The 15,505-nt window shown below is 39.5% G+C and overlaps 1 protein-coding gene across 2 annotated transcripts in view; it reads right to left on the bottom strand.

Annotated features, from left to right (window-relative positions):
- Positions 1-15,505, bottom strand: part of cntn4 (contactin 4) — a 176,299-nt gene that overhangs the window by 58,482 nt on the left and 102,312 nt on the right. For both annotated transcript variants that reach the window (XM_086167710.1, XM_086167712.1), the window contains exons 6-8: positions 10,632-10,835; positions 7,276-7,378; positions 6,096-6,280 (exon numbers count right to left, since the gene is read on the bottom strand). In XM_086167710.1, coding sequence (XP_086023836.1) covers positions 6,096-6,280; positions 7,276-7,378; positions 10,632-10,835 — 492 coding nt within the window. The remainder of the gene's footprint in view (positions 1-6,095; positions 6,281-7,275; positions 7,379-10,631; positions 10,836-15,505) is intronic.

The raw sequence follows: 15,505 nt of genomic DNA, 5'->3' as shown, positions 1-15,505 counted from the left end.
AGCTATTTCTCAGCCTCTACAAGCCAAGTAATACTCTTTTATGGCTGGTCACATGGTGACCAGGTGCTTTTTATACATAATTTTTGTATACAGAATTTAGACATTAATTATCTTTTATTTCTGGTTCCAAGTGGCAGTTGTATAAGGCATGATCATTTTTTTTCTGACAACTATTTTTCAAAACAGTAGTGGGAGTTAAGAAAATAATTAAACTCAACTACAGATAGGATCATGTGTTGATCCACATTTGTCCGGTTTCCTCTTGAATTTGGACTCACTAACTATAGTCATATGATCGTCAGTACGGTATCTATTTCCATTTCTTTTACATGTGAGTCAATTATTCATAACCCCTAGTTTAAAATGACATATAACTGAACTCTTACTTTTTCTGATTTTCCTCTCTTTCCCTTGTAAGCCAACACTGGAGGGAAAGTGATGAAAACTAGAACCAAGTACATTAGTAGGGCTGCTTGTGCCATAAAATCCCTCCAATACAATTTAAGTAAATGATGGTTTAATTATACGGGAGGAGAATTGCCTCTCACTGTCATGCAAGTAACTCAAGGCTAGTTAATGATTAAACAAAAAGAGAGGTGACATAAAACTTGGTACAGTTTTGTGCACATTCTGGATAATGTCTGGGTCAAGATACAATCATCCTATATCACAGGAGGCCAGTGGCAGGATGAGAGTAATGGCTGACTGCACTTTTCTATTCCACACACCTCAGCTGCTGTCACTCTCAAGGACTGACCTCTGAGGGGGCTGTTTAGCAACAGAACAAATCCCGCTCTAATTGGCTGCTGCTATACGCTGTTTTTCACAGGAGCAACCAGTAAATCAACAGTGGAGAATGTGTTCCCATACAGTCTCTGCATGATGATGTGTGCTTATATGTAGTTGTCAAAGGATAAAAGGCAATGCAGAAAGGGGGTACAAGCAGTGCTGTGTATTTTTGTTGGAGTCGTGCATAGTCACTGCATCAAAATACACCTTGTAACAAAGAGATAAGTGTGATTGTTCTGCTGTAGGTCTCTGAGATCTCTCTGGATACCATGGATGCGGCATCAGGCTGGCTGAGGTCATTAACAGTTAACTTGAGCAGGGAGTGAGCTCTTGTCATCTTCAGTGTAAAAGTGAAACATGCACTTTCCTTTAAATGTACGTCTGAGTACATAGAAGAAATATTTCCGTCAAGTGATATAACATATGTAAACCTTTGTGTTAAGATTCTTTTGGTCCCAAAAGACCCTTTATATAAAAAGTTTCATACATATAAGAGTAAAAGAAGACGGGGGTTCAGAGACATAATTCAGAGTATTACAGGGCATTGATGAGAGCTATAAGAATTGTAAGGTGTTGAACTACATTAAGGATCAGGTCTCAGACCCTTTTGTTTTCAATGGTGTTGGTCAAGCTGACAGATGAGGTTAGATGGGAATCACTATGTACTGTTTGCAGATGACATTGTGATCTGTGGTGGGAGCAGGCAACAGGTAGAAGATCCTTTAGAGAGGTGGAGGTATGCCATGTAGAGAGACTGAGGTTGAGCGAAGCAAGACAGAATACATATGTGAATGAGGGGGACCCCAGTGAGGTAACAGGAAGTACAGATAAAAGAGGGGTATTTAAAGTACGTAGGGTTAACAGTCTAGAGCAATGGAGAGTGTGGATAAGACATGCACATTGAAACGGGTGGGTAAAGGTGTCAGGTGTTATATGCAATGAAAGAGTATCAGCCAGAATTAACGGTAAGGTGTACAAGAAGGTAGTGAGACCAGCTATGTTGTATGGTTTAGAGAAAGTGGTGTTCAGAAAAAATGTAAGAACCAAGGCAAAAATGAAAATGTTGAGGTTCTCTTTGGGAGAAAAGAGAATGGATCAGGAATTGGAGATAACGTTAGGGAGGCCAAACTGCTGAGATGGTTTGGACATGCATGGAGATGGGGTTGTAAATATATTGATAAACAAATGATAAGTAAGCACTGTTGTAGACAGGATGAATGTTTGTCAAGGATGCCAACTTGGTTAAGTTGACAGCTTGGCTCGACGGAAACTAACCACCTGATTCGGACAATTGGATGCTACTGAGAGAACCAGAAAGACTTAAGGCAGACGGAAAATTACAGTGTTGGACTGAACCCAAAGCAATTGTTACCTTCATTGGCTCCCTAACGCCAGCCTTGGAAGGCTGGTATCTCTCCACACTCCAACATGCCCCCCCATCCCACCACCCACCACTCCTCTCCACCTGCAAACTTCGTCTCAGTATCACTGTATCGTCATACGTCATCGGGCGGTAGAGACTATTGTGCAGGACTGAATGGAGGTTTAAGTCTTCGGGCTCAAACACACACACACACACACGCACACACACACACACACACACACACACACACACATGAAGACACAACACACACACACCCTCAACTCAATGCCTTCCTGGCTCCCACCTCTCTCCTTCTCGTCGTTGTCGAGCATCATATAAAAGTCCACATGAACCCCCCGCCCCCACATGCAAGTCTTCGAGTACTGTTGTAATGTCTTTTATTTGTAATGTTTTATATTGTTGCTTATGTGCTTAGGGTTTTTTTTCTTTATCCCACACTGTGACCAATACAGGAACCTTGTTTGGGAGTTTTTTCCCCTTCTCCCCCATTGTTGTCCTTGTTCTGCTTTCTCCTTTGTCTTGAAATTTCCGCACTGTGGGACGATTAAAGGAAATATTCATTCATTAAACTGACGCTGAGCTTGGAATCCCTAGAGGAAGATTATGTATATAAACACACATACAATTATATATCCATCCATCTTCTGCCGCTAATCCTGCACTCAGGGTTGTGGGGGCCAGCTGTCTGACGCTGGACTGGTCGCCATTCAATCGCAGGGCCATGGACAAACAGACAGACAACATTCACTCACTCACTCACTCATTCGAGGAAATTTTCCCAATTTTTTTCCAATTAACCCGCTGCATGTTTTTGGAATTTGGGAAGAAACCTAAGAACCAGGAGGTTGCAGACACTGGGAGAACATGCAAACTCCACACAGAAAGCTCTCCTTGTCGCAACTGAACCAGGGTCCTTCGTGCTGTGAGGCTGAATTGCCATATATATGTTTATATATTTTGTTATATTGAGCTTGATAAGTATGTTATATAACCGTATATAACATGGTATATATATATATATATATATATATGAAGCTCAACATAACAAAATGACTTAACTGGTTGGTTATAGAAAATATCTTAGAAAGTCAAACTCAGATGTGATGACAATTCTCTGGCTTTACATTTGAAAATTCTTTGTTGTGGATGTCACTTTGTAGTTTATTGAAATCGAAGGAGGACGAAAATAATTCAATTGACTTGCATATGTTCAAACATAAATTTTGCATGTAACATTGGTTTAATATCAGTCAGCGTGGTTTAATAATGACCAACACAATGTCCGTCTTTCATTTCTTTCTGTACAACATAAGGCCTGCTCTCTCCCACTATAGCTGATTTGGATGTACAAGAGATATCCTTATTGATTTCACCATTGGCACACTGCTGACGAATGTTTCAAAGGCTTATTCAACGGAGATAAGATCAGTGATTTTTATCACCTGGGTGCCGACAGCCAGGCAGAGAGAACAGGAGAGGACCTGCTGCTAAGGAGGACAAATGAAGCCTTGTTGGATCCCGAGTGGCGAGACTGAATGAAGCTGAGAACTTCCAGGGATTTTGATGGTAAAATTCTTTAATACTCCAAATGAGTATTTGCTGACAGCTGACACAGCAGAACGTTGGTAGATCTGGGGACTGAGGGGAGGGCTAGAAGGATTGCTCAAGGAGGGAAGAAAATGTTTCAGTTTTAGGAAGTGCTCTCCTGGAATAAATCTTTTAGAAAAAAGGCAATGGAAATACATCAATTAATATCATGATGCCCAGATCCATCCATCAGTCCATCATCCGCTTATCCTACACTCGGGGCCGCAGGGGATGCTGGAGCCCATCCCAGCTGTCATCGGGCGAGAGGTGGGGTACACCCTGGATTGGTTGTCAGTCAATTGCAGGGCCACATATACAGACAGACATTCACATTCAGGGCAATTTTCCCAATTTTTTTTTTTAAATTAACCTGCTGCGTGTTTTTGGACTTTGGGAAGAAACCAGAGAACACGGATGAAACCCATACAGACATGGGGAGAACATGCAGACAACATGGAAAGGTACCCTTGTTGGATTTGAATCAGGGTGCTTTGTGCTGTGAGGCCGAAGTGCTAACTACTGCAATAACAATTATTTACCAACATTCACAACACAATTTGGAAATTAAATGGCTAATTTTATTGAATAATTTTCAATTACACAAAATAAATTAATGAATGTAAAAAAAGAAGAACAGTAATAATCTAGAATATCAACAGCAAAATGATGGAATGTGCAATTTCAATAGTTCACAATCATAATTTACATCACAATTTAGTTATCAGTACCCCAGCTTTAGCACTGCATTGCCTTTATCCATAAATGTATGACCTTCAGTCACTGAAAGAAAAGGCTGGTAAACAGCAACATATTTTAAACTAATAAAGGGGTTACCCTGCAGGCTCATCATCTATATGGGCCTTTTAATAGGATTGAACATAATCTTTTCATACTATAAGGATATTATAAAGCCCCTGAACTATCAGACACCATCATAACTACTAAGTGTTCCTGCCAATAACCCGTATCTCAAAAAGAGGCTTCCTTTCTTCAATTTTCTTTTAATATTTATAGGTAACATTTTTGTCTTTCCCAAGAAAAAAGTGTTTGCTTGTTGAACCATTCTTTTTCTGGAGCTCTTTCACCACTGCAATTGATGTTTTGAAAGCGTAAATAGCTTTTACAGTTTCCAGCAAGCATTGTATTGTGGGAGAATTATTACTCACTCAGATATCAATTAATTTTATGTTGCATGCTGTTTTTCAACAATAACGTTTTTGTTACCTGCCTTTTGAGCAAAAAAAAAAAAAACCTTACCAAGTAGGACTTAGTGTGCAGTATTGAACCGACTGCATTTCAGCAGTTTGAATGGACAAAAAAAACAAAAAACAAAGACTTAGAGAGGTGTTGAGGCTTGTATTATTAGTCAGGTGTCTTGGATTAAACAAAGAAAGAACATTTAGAAAAAAAATAGACAGTCTCTTCCATCTCTAGAATCTGTGCTTTGCAGATGTGTGTCAAAACCCACTTCCTACACTCACACCACAATCATTATATACTGTAACAAAGACTTTTAAATTAGGCTGGAAGGATTTTTCAGTCGGAACTTAAGTGAAGGCCAGTAAGTGTTTTGTAGTACTTTGGTAGCTCGGTAAAACTGTGCTTTTTGAGGGGTCAAAGTCATGTTCCCATGGTTCTTTCACTGTAACAAATGGCAAAATCCCATGAAGTAAACCGCAAACTGGCAAAACGGCAAACTGCTTACAAACATCTAAAACCAATTTTGGTAGGATTTAACTGAATTGCAGCCAGGTTGGGTACATTTGTTTCATAATTTCAAGAGCATCTATTATGGCTTTTAGTTGTGTTCTAATTGCCATTCTGCACTTTTTTGTTGCTAGATGCTTGGATTTGGAATTTTAACTATGTATTCTCACAGTCTTTGAGCAGTACACAACAGCGCATCTTAGAAAGTGAGTGCTTCAGTATGAATGGACCCAAACAATAGGAAGCTCCGCTGACCCCCTTCCTGCGGGTCCAGATGCTCAGGGCAGATTATGTCCCTGACATATGTGCCACTACTCTATGTATAGTACATTTAATTGCTTTGATCTCCAGAGGAGTTGGATGTCAATCATGTTGCCATCTGGTGGAAGCCAACACAAGGCTCACCAACAAGGTCGTGTGCAAGGGCTCGGCCTCATCCAGTCACTCTTTTAATCTGGATCAAAATATTAAAGGCATCATAGTTGACAGCCTTTAATCATTTTGATGCGCCGTTAAAATGAACCTCCCCTCTCATGTTCCTGCACCAGTCTGCCTTTTCTTCTTGTTCAGTCTGACATTAGACGTGGTTCATGCCGGTCAAATTTTCATGCATGGCAGCTTCACCTACCGTAGAAGGAGAGCTTTCCTTTCACCGTGTTCATTCCCCTTGAGTTCTCAGCCACGCACTCGTACGTGCCAGCATCCTCCTGCTGAAAATACGGTATTTCCAAGACACCGCTTGCTTTTCTCATATCCACTTTTCTCGGGAAGGCGACGCCATTCACTCTTCTCCAATTTATAGAGGGTACTGGGCTGGTGGGACAAGACGGCAAACTTATGATATTCTCTTCAGGTCAGCCTTATATTATACGAGACAAATAACATGATCTCCGAAAGGTCATTTGAGGCTTTTCATAAAAAAGAAACTGGTTATTCATCTTCAATGTAATTTCATTTTCACCGACATGTTGGACATCATCTCTGATCTCACCTTTCAAAAAAATTATTCATATATTTTCTTCACTATCCTGACATATAGTTTTTCTGCCCTTATTGGAGAAAAATATATTTCTTATTTTAGAGGACATCAGGTTAAATAAGCTGAATAATTCACTTAATTATTTACTGACACAAATTTACTGTTCTTTCTAAAATAAAATTATCGGCTTGAAAGTAAGCTCCTTTATCCAGTCTGTTAAGCAATTCAGTTTTTTTTTTGAAGGATAATACGATTTGAGTAAAAGCTTTTTTTTCCTTCTTGCACAGTGCACCATCATCTCTACACATGCTATCCTAACAATTACAAGGTACCTCAGCATTTCATATTTAATGCCTCCAATTCTGCTTAATTCAGACGATGAAGGGGACAAGACGCTTACATTAACCTTCAATAAATTCATGAAAATACTTAAAATGCAGGCACAGACAGCAGCGGCTCATTTAAGGCTTTACCCTGGCATTTTAAAGATCAAAGTTTCCTAGGTCACAGGACCATTATTTTCTTACAAAAGGTTTAAGGGGCTTAGAAGAGCTTTCGTTCCCTAGTGAACGTAAAACTGCAAGAATTACCTCAGACTCATTACCTTGTCCGGGCTTCATTACACTCGGTTACACACCCTTATATTTTAACTCCTGCGCTGCAACACGTGCTGTCTAATCTCTCAAATTCTCAGCCTGGGCTTGAAGCACATGAGGATTGCAGCCAAGGGGTGAAATACATGAAAATATATCCGAGCTCATTTCAAGTACAAATTCTTTCTTCTTCTGTGCGGTTGAGTCTGAGAGTGATGTAAGAGCAGGTTACTTACTTTCCCAGAGCAAAACATTCCAGCTTCACTGTGGATCCTTTGGCAACGTGAACCACCTCTGGAAATTGGACTTCGATCTTTGGCTCATATTCACCCATCACACCTGAGAGAAACACGCCGGTGTTACAAGAGGGAACATATTATTTTAAGTTTACACATGACAGGAGAAAAAATAAACAAATCTGCCTCGCTTAAAAGCCTGTGCAGCCTTTGTTTACTATGAGCTGAAAACTTCTGCTATGCAATTCTCACAGAGAGCTCTTCAGCTGAAAATGATGAGAAAAGAAACCAAAAACAGGTCTCTAGTGGACAAGCAGCACATTGATGGTGAATGGTGGGGGTGAACAAACACAAAAGGGAGAAAAAATAATCATGGGTGATTTGAGCTTTTACATCCAGATGAGTTTTGTCTGCTTGTAGTGCTAACAGCTATGAACCAGAAAATGGGTCCATAAATCCCCCTGGGTGTCACTGTGTCTACTGAGCACCCTGCTCATTGTCACCTCTGGATTAGAATATTGCAGCAGTGCCGGCTAAAAATTTTAAAGAAATCTTCACAAAGAGGCAAATTCACAAATCAGCCCTTGTGTTATTTCAACCTTGCATTCCAATTACATTTATTTATGTGTAATTGGCTACACTTTCATTTTTCCAGCATCTGCCAGCTTTGAATCTGACTGTACAATCACTGTATTTCACTCTCCTCTCCAATGTGAAAGTATCTTTTTTTTTTTCACCTTCCATTGCCGTAATTCAAGGCTGTGTTGCACAAATAGCTTTAGAAATGGAGGAAACAGGCCAATTTTGTCTTGTTGATTTGGCAAGGCGCATGTTATCAGTATGGTTCCCTGAGTGACTGTGAAAGCTAATTCAGATCCTTATCACAACTGTCTCATATGGGGATGTAACCACTGTGCTATCAGCCGTGTTCAAGTAGACAGGTGGAAGTGGATGGGTAATTGTCTCATACCGTAACCTTTTGTAGGGGACACGTGCTTAATGCAGCCTCTACCTGAGTGTCTGTGACCAGGAGGTGGGTTTGATGCTTTCTGCAAGTAGCACTATCTCGGTAAAATAAATAGGTAATGAAAAAGAAAAGAAGCAGAAAGGGCAAAAGTGTTCTTGACTGGCTCATGAAAATAAAATATACAAAAAGATAAACAAATGGATTAACAAAGACATAAATAAATAATTGAGCGGAGGAATGCAGTCAATTGAACCCAGTGCTTTATAATACTGAAATTGTATATCTGTTTGTTTTTAACAGAATCATCAAGCTTTCAATTCCTTCATGGTTTCAATGACAACGTGTATGTTTGCATCCTTCAGTGCCATTTGCATCTGTCCAAATACTGGACGCTTTGAAGTTAACACTGCATATATCTACCATTTGTTTTCTGTCAGATACCAAGTTGCAGCAAACAAAATTTTTATTTTGAATGCTTGGATGAAATGCCATAATGTAACTTATCTTACCTCTAATGTTTCATTCCAAAAAAGGGAAAATACAGTTCTGCCATTTAAAACATTTTGGTCTGTGATTTCCCAATTAATTTTGAGGATTTCCTGGGGATTTGTTGCTGATTTTATTTTATTTTATTTTTTTTCGCAATTTCTTTGCTGATTTTTACTTGCACTACTTGAATTCAAATTATTGTCTCTTTTAGGGAACATATTAATGTTAAACTTCCAACGCAAGTGGTACCAATAAAACCTTTAAAGTCTAGCTTATGTCAGAAATATATTATCACACTTTGAATGTAAGCAAACAGAAACATCATTCGACGAGACATTAGAGATTCTAAATCTGCATATGCATTGCTATAATCTTCCACCACAGATCTCCTCATATTTTGTCTCCATCGCTGCTCTGAATAATGAGTGTCTGTGATGGCTAAAGGGGTTGGATTAGGAATTCTAGTTTATATGTTGTTCAGATGATGCATTTGTGCTCAACAGATTGAATATCAATATAAATGGGACCATCATTGAAAGAAGGAAGAACATATTGATTGAAGACCCAGAATTACAAATCAAATATTTACCATCTAAGTCATTTGTATTAAAAGTCGCATTTCCGAGTACAATTAAAATGACTCATTCCAAATCTGGTATACCCCTGTAACACTGGAAGAAAAGCATGAAATACATGTCTTCCATAGTCAATCAAAGACGGTAATTCCATATCTTCGACTCCGTCAGGATTTGCCTTGAACAATATTTCAGTTAAAATGTTAAATTTGAAAAATGAAAGAGTTTATGACATTAACATACCTGATGATAAAAATATTATAAATATCTGCCATAACATTATCACAGTAATGGTTCATGATTTATTAATCAAATTGGTATTAAAATAAGACATTAGCAGTGTCACCCATGACATAATGATTCAAATTCTTCAAATACAGGGTAATAAACATTAAATAAACAAGAAATAAACAATAAACAAGAAAACAAAGGCTCTTTCATGAGAACAGTGTTTGAACACTTCATTTCTACTTCCTGCACAACATTTTATATGGTGAGGATTAGACTACTAAAATGGATGCTGAATTTAGCTTAGATTACTTGGTGATGATGACCTTTCCTCTGGGTCTTGAAAAGGCCAGACAAAGGCATCTGAATCGCATGTTAAAGGACATACTAAATTTAGACAAGGAAGGGACAATTAACCTTTGAATTCATTTATATTCCTGAAAACCTTGTTATCCTACTTTGGGGTACAAAACCTGGTCTTTTTGTTTCAAATGTACGCTTGAGTCCAAATAAAGTACAAACTCATCGCAGTGACCCAACAATATTGTTTCTCAGTGTGGGTTTTCATATGAGTACATATTTATATGTATTTGTATGTATGTATATATATATATATATGTATATATATATATATATATATGTGTGTGTGTGTGTGTGTGTATACACACACACACATATATGTATGGGTGAGTTTGTGTGTGTGAAACTGATCTAACTGTGATCAACCACTGCATGAATGTCCATGAATAAGTAAAGTAAGAGGTGTTAGGGGGCTTCTTCAGAGCAGCTTTATGTGAGGGCTGGACTATCAGTTTTTGAAAACCAGTGACATAGACCATCCGTCTCATCAAAATTGAGCTCTCTCACTGACCATGATCAACAGGACTGAGCCAATGTTAATTGTAGTGCATCACAAATTAGCCAACAACAACTTAGAAAAGGATGAAGGATGAACACATGATAGATAAATGAGTCACATTATCTTTCGTAAAAGGTAAATGCAACATGTAACATGACCTTTGGGGGAGAGGGTTAATGTGCTCTGTCTACATTACATGTTAGTGAGTCAGTGAGTCGTTCCATTGAGCAGAGCTCACCGTCGTTACGGAGCACAAGCGGAGTGGGCGGACCTTGAACCCGTGTATTTGTGACAGTGTTTGTCACAACACAAGTGTAGTTGCCCACGTCAGACGATTCCACCTTAGCGATGTAAAGGTTCCCCGTCTCCTGTGAGATGAAGCGACGCGTGTCCTGGTTCACAAATGACGGGTACTCGTTAAAGATCCAGGAGAAGATCAGATCTATGGATGAGAAAAAAGAAGCAAGCCATGATGAATGACAAAAGCTATTTACATCTGTTTATTTATTATATATATAATATATATATATATAGGGCCATGATGATTACAGTGAAATTAGTCAGTCAACTGCAAAAACATTGTTTTGCACAGCAGAACTGTTTTAGCACAGCAACAGCAGTAATCATGATGCATTGAGAAAAGACGAATCATACTTAAATGACTCTACAATAACATTATTTGAGGTGCAAACCATTCATTCCAAGCACAGTCTTGATACAATTTGTCTTCAAGGCAATTATATTATATTATATTATGAAACCTGCAATATCACATTGCATACAGTACATTTGTATTTGTTAGGAAGCTTGAGAAAACTGCAATTTGCCAAAAAAGGTTTTTTAAGATTTCAAGCTGAAGAGCAAGACTTTTTGTTAGAGCAATTACATCTTCATTGACTGAAGTCTTGCAAATCCAAACAGAATAACATGGATTTTTGCGCCATGAAATATGAATACAAACACACATAATATTTGTAACTGTGGTAGATGTTTTGCAACGCATGTCCGTTTTGTCCTCCCTTTGTGTGAGTGCGGGTTGGGACGGGTGGGGGTGGGGAGGAGGTTATTGTGTTAATTAATCTATGCATTTTTGGAGGAGCTACTCAGCAATGTCATTCCTTATTGTAAAACAGAGGCAGCATATGGAGGGTATTAGTTATATCATCTATAAAAGGTCCAAAGCATCACCTGCCCTAGCATTAAGATTATATATATATACATTTATACAGTACATAAACACAAATGCTTTTTTATCATTTTAATTCTGTTAGCCTCTTGCTTTGATTTGTATGAATATCTTTTTAAAATATGTAAACCAGTTTGGTGATTGAATAGTTCAATTGCAATTGTTTTCCTATAGTTACCCTTTTTTGTGGCCCATAGTGCAGTTTCCCATTCATTTCCACAATACCTGTTTTAGGTGAAATAAAAAAAAAATTTTTTTTGGTTTACATTTGAGCTCCCTGGGAAAAATTCACAATTACTTAAAACAGAAGAACAGTTGGATTATTCTTGTCACTTGGAGAGGTCATAAACACCAACCTTTTTGATTTTGTTTTCTATAGAAAGTACTGAACCGCTCCTTTAGCTGCCACCTTGTCATGGTGGAGGGGTTTGTGCATCCTAGTGATCCTATTTGCTTGGGCCTCAGGGGCCATAGGGGCCTGGAAGGATCACCCAAGGCAAACAAGTCTCAGGTGAGGGACCAAAGTACAGCTCAGACGACCCCTTAAGACAGAGAATGCAATTGGACCCAGTTTTCCCCTGGCCGGACGTGGGTCACTACTGGGAGACTTCCCAGTAGAACCGTTCAGATTCCAAGCAACGACAGTGTGACATAGAAGGCCATGATTGGAAGGAGCCTGAGCAGTGTTTGGTTACTGGACTTCTGTAATTGTTATGGAGTGTCCATAACAACCAATGTGCACTTGGAACCAAGGCACCTTAGGCCATGGTTCTTTTATTGACCTTGGGGTTGTGGCATTGGACTTGAGGCTACATGTCCTGGACACTCGGGTGAAGAGAGGGGCGGACCTGTCAACTGATCACCACCTGTTGGTGAGCTGGTTCTGATGGTGGGGGAGGATGCCGGTCAAATGGTCAAATGGGTCAAATGTGGTTCTGTTGGCTTCATCAGGCTGGACCGGTTCGGAGCCGCTATGTGAAGCGGCTGGGATGAGGATCATCACCTCCAAATCCGAGACCATGGTGCTCAACCAGAAATGGGTGTAATGCCCACTCCAGGTTGGGGAAGAGGTCTTGCCCCAATTGGAAGAGTCCAAGTATATTGAGGTCTTGTTCATGAGATAGGGGAGAATGGAGCGGGAGATCAACAGGCGAATCGGTGCAGAGTCTGCAGTGAGGGGGACTCTGAACCAGTCTGAAGGGGGTCAAATTACTGGTAAATTTACGTTCCCACCCTCACCTCATGAGCAGTGGGTAGTGACCGAAAGAACAAGATCGCGGATACAAGCAGCCAAATGAGTTTCCTCTGCAGGAGATAGGGTGAGAAGTTCAGTCATCCAGAGGGGTGCTTGGACTAGAGCCTCCTCCTCCACATAGAGAGGAGCCAGATGAGGTGGCTTGGGTATCTGGTCAGGATGCCTCCTGGACACCTCCCGGGGGGAGGTATTCTGGACATGTCCACCTGGGAGGAGACCACGGAGAAGACCCGGGACACACTGGAGAGACTATGTCTCTAGGCTGGCCTGGGAACATCTTGGGGTCCCCCCGAAGGAGCTGGACCATGTAGCGGGGGAGAGGGAGGTCTGGGCCTCACTTCTTTGGCTGCTGCCCCTGCGACCCGACTTCGGATCAGCGGGGGAGTTGAATGGACAGATGGAATACTGCCTTATATAAAGAAAAATGCATTCAGGGTTGAGATGGGTGGAACTCTATTGTCTTGTTAACAAACTCAAAGGAGACATGTGATTCTATGCCACAAACTGCTTGAGCAGCTCTGAATAGCAGGAGGGCAGCTATTTTCCCTGCTGCGTTTAATCAAACCCTTGTACTTTTTTGCGGACTTTAAATTGTACAAATCATTCATGGAGGAGTCTTTCTCCTCTGCCTCTGCTCTGTGATTGGACATTTGTCACAGCAGGATCCCTTTTACTGGCTGGCTGAAAGGAGCATGTACTAAGCAGAGGTTGATAGCGGTTGACGAACATTGTCATCAGGGATTTCTGGTTTGGCTGTTCACAAAGTGATGGTGCAGCAGAAGGTCCATGGGGACTCAAGCCTCTTGAAGGCAGGATAAGGCATGTTGTTTGTTTCCTTGCCAGTGCTTTTGGACTACAGCTCCACCTGCTCTTCTTCCATGTTTAAAGCCCCTATGACTACAAGGCACAACATGATCTTTGGAATACCACAGAGAGCAAAAACATAATGAGATCTCACACAGCTGGTCAACAGAATCGAAAAAAAAAAAAAAAAAAAAAAAAAAATCGTGCAGGGCTTGATTTTATGGGTTACACGTTGCTTCGAAAAAGGGCTATCTCCAGGAGAAATTGAAGAAATCTAGTCACCCCAGGAGACAACATAGCAATCACTGCAGTGGTTACAGCACCTGACCTTTGTGTATATTATAATGACAGTTGTCTTTACACACAAGACAAAACTGTAACTTGTCTGTAGACTGTGTACATGCAGAATGAACAGTTAAACACAGCTTTTCCTAGAGTCAGTAGCTCTCAGAAAGAAAAAAAAGAGAATTAACCACACATTTGCAGAAATCCCTATCAGGCCTGGCAGGGCTCTCCACAGGTTAAAGATCACTTTGAAGGTGTCAAGATGAATAAGGCTTCTTCCATCTCATCCAGGGCAGCTCCAACGGACAGGTTTGGTAATTATTCAAAGACTGAACAAGTTATGCATGTCAAACATCTTCCTGGCAAGGATAAGATCACATCTAATAAGACCTGTAGCACTGTAGAGACAGTTGGTAGACAAAGGGTGATGAAATGCAACTAAAGCATAATACTGAGTACGACAGCTACGACACTCATTTTGTTTTATGAAATCATAATGCAAAAAAAGATAAGTCAAAAATGTTCTGACACCTAGCATCTTACAGTTCCCACTTACATTCTTTCTGTTCATAAATCTGCAATCTAGCTGAGAGACTTGTAAGTCACAACTTGATCAACACTGTTTTGCTCCTCACACATGAATTGCAAACCGCTTTACAAAGATTAACTGCATACATGGAAATATAATGTAAGTCAATACAGTTTTCTATCTAATTGTCCTTTACAGCACTCTTTTGCAAAGTGTACATTATCATCCATCATGTGAGATACTTCTTAAAATCATTCAGAGAAAATGTTCACATGTTGACCTCCATCATGCAACTGGAATGACATAAATCACATCAATCTTAATTTAAGAACAATATACAGAAGACATTCTAGCAAAATGAAGCTGACCCTAAAAAACATAAAATTCCTAAAATTCAGATCTGATTGCTGTAAATAAAAAAGCTTTAAACTTCAAAAATACTTTAACATGCTGCGTTATGTCAGTGTTTACACTTCTAGCTGTTCTAACAAGGTTTTGGAGACTGTCCAAAAGGAGAGGGGTTTCCAAAGCAGGTGCAATATGAATCAAATTAGGGAAAAAAAGGACGCATGACTAGAAATAGGCTGGTATGGGAATAATTGCTGATTGTTTTCAAGAAAGTACCAAAAAATAATCACCAACAAATCTTGCTAAATTTAAGAACGGTTGTTACAAAGAAATTACATTGTCAAAAGTGAACTTTGCTGTGAATATGAAGAAATTTTGCTTTGGCAGGCATGGATGCAGTTCAAATGTGTTAAAAGGAGGATGTTTCTGTATAAATATTTATTTATTTATTTTTTCAAAATTTGCTATATTGCCTGGAGTTGTTTGTCTTTTCTCTTTTTTATCTACAAATACTTCATTAACAATAGATAAATAGGAACAAAATTGTCTAACATCAATTGGCTGTCAGATAAGTTATCAGGCACCTCTATAAAGGTGAAGAACAGAGTGAGAAGAACAAATCCAAATTTAGTGTAAAAGTTATTGTAAATTGAACAGGTAAAACACGACAACATAGATACTTGAATATCTGAGGATTCTTAATGA

Source organism: Fistularia commersonii, chromosome 21 (genome assembly GCF_037954325.1).
Source record: "Fistularia commersonii isolate RoL2024-O1a breed Wild chromosome 21, RoL_Fcom_v1.0, whole genome shotgun sequence".
In the NCBI taxonomy this organism is placed as follows: domain Eukaryota; kingdom Metazoa; phylum Chordata; class Actinopteri; order Syngnathiformes; family Fistulariidae; genus Fistularia; species Fistularia commersonii.
Note: the sequence above shows the minus strand (reverse complement) of the source record. Positions and strands in the feature narration are given on the sequence as shown.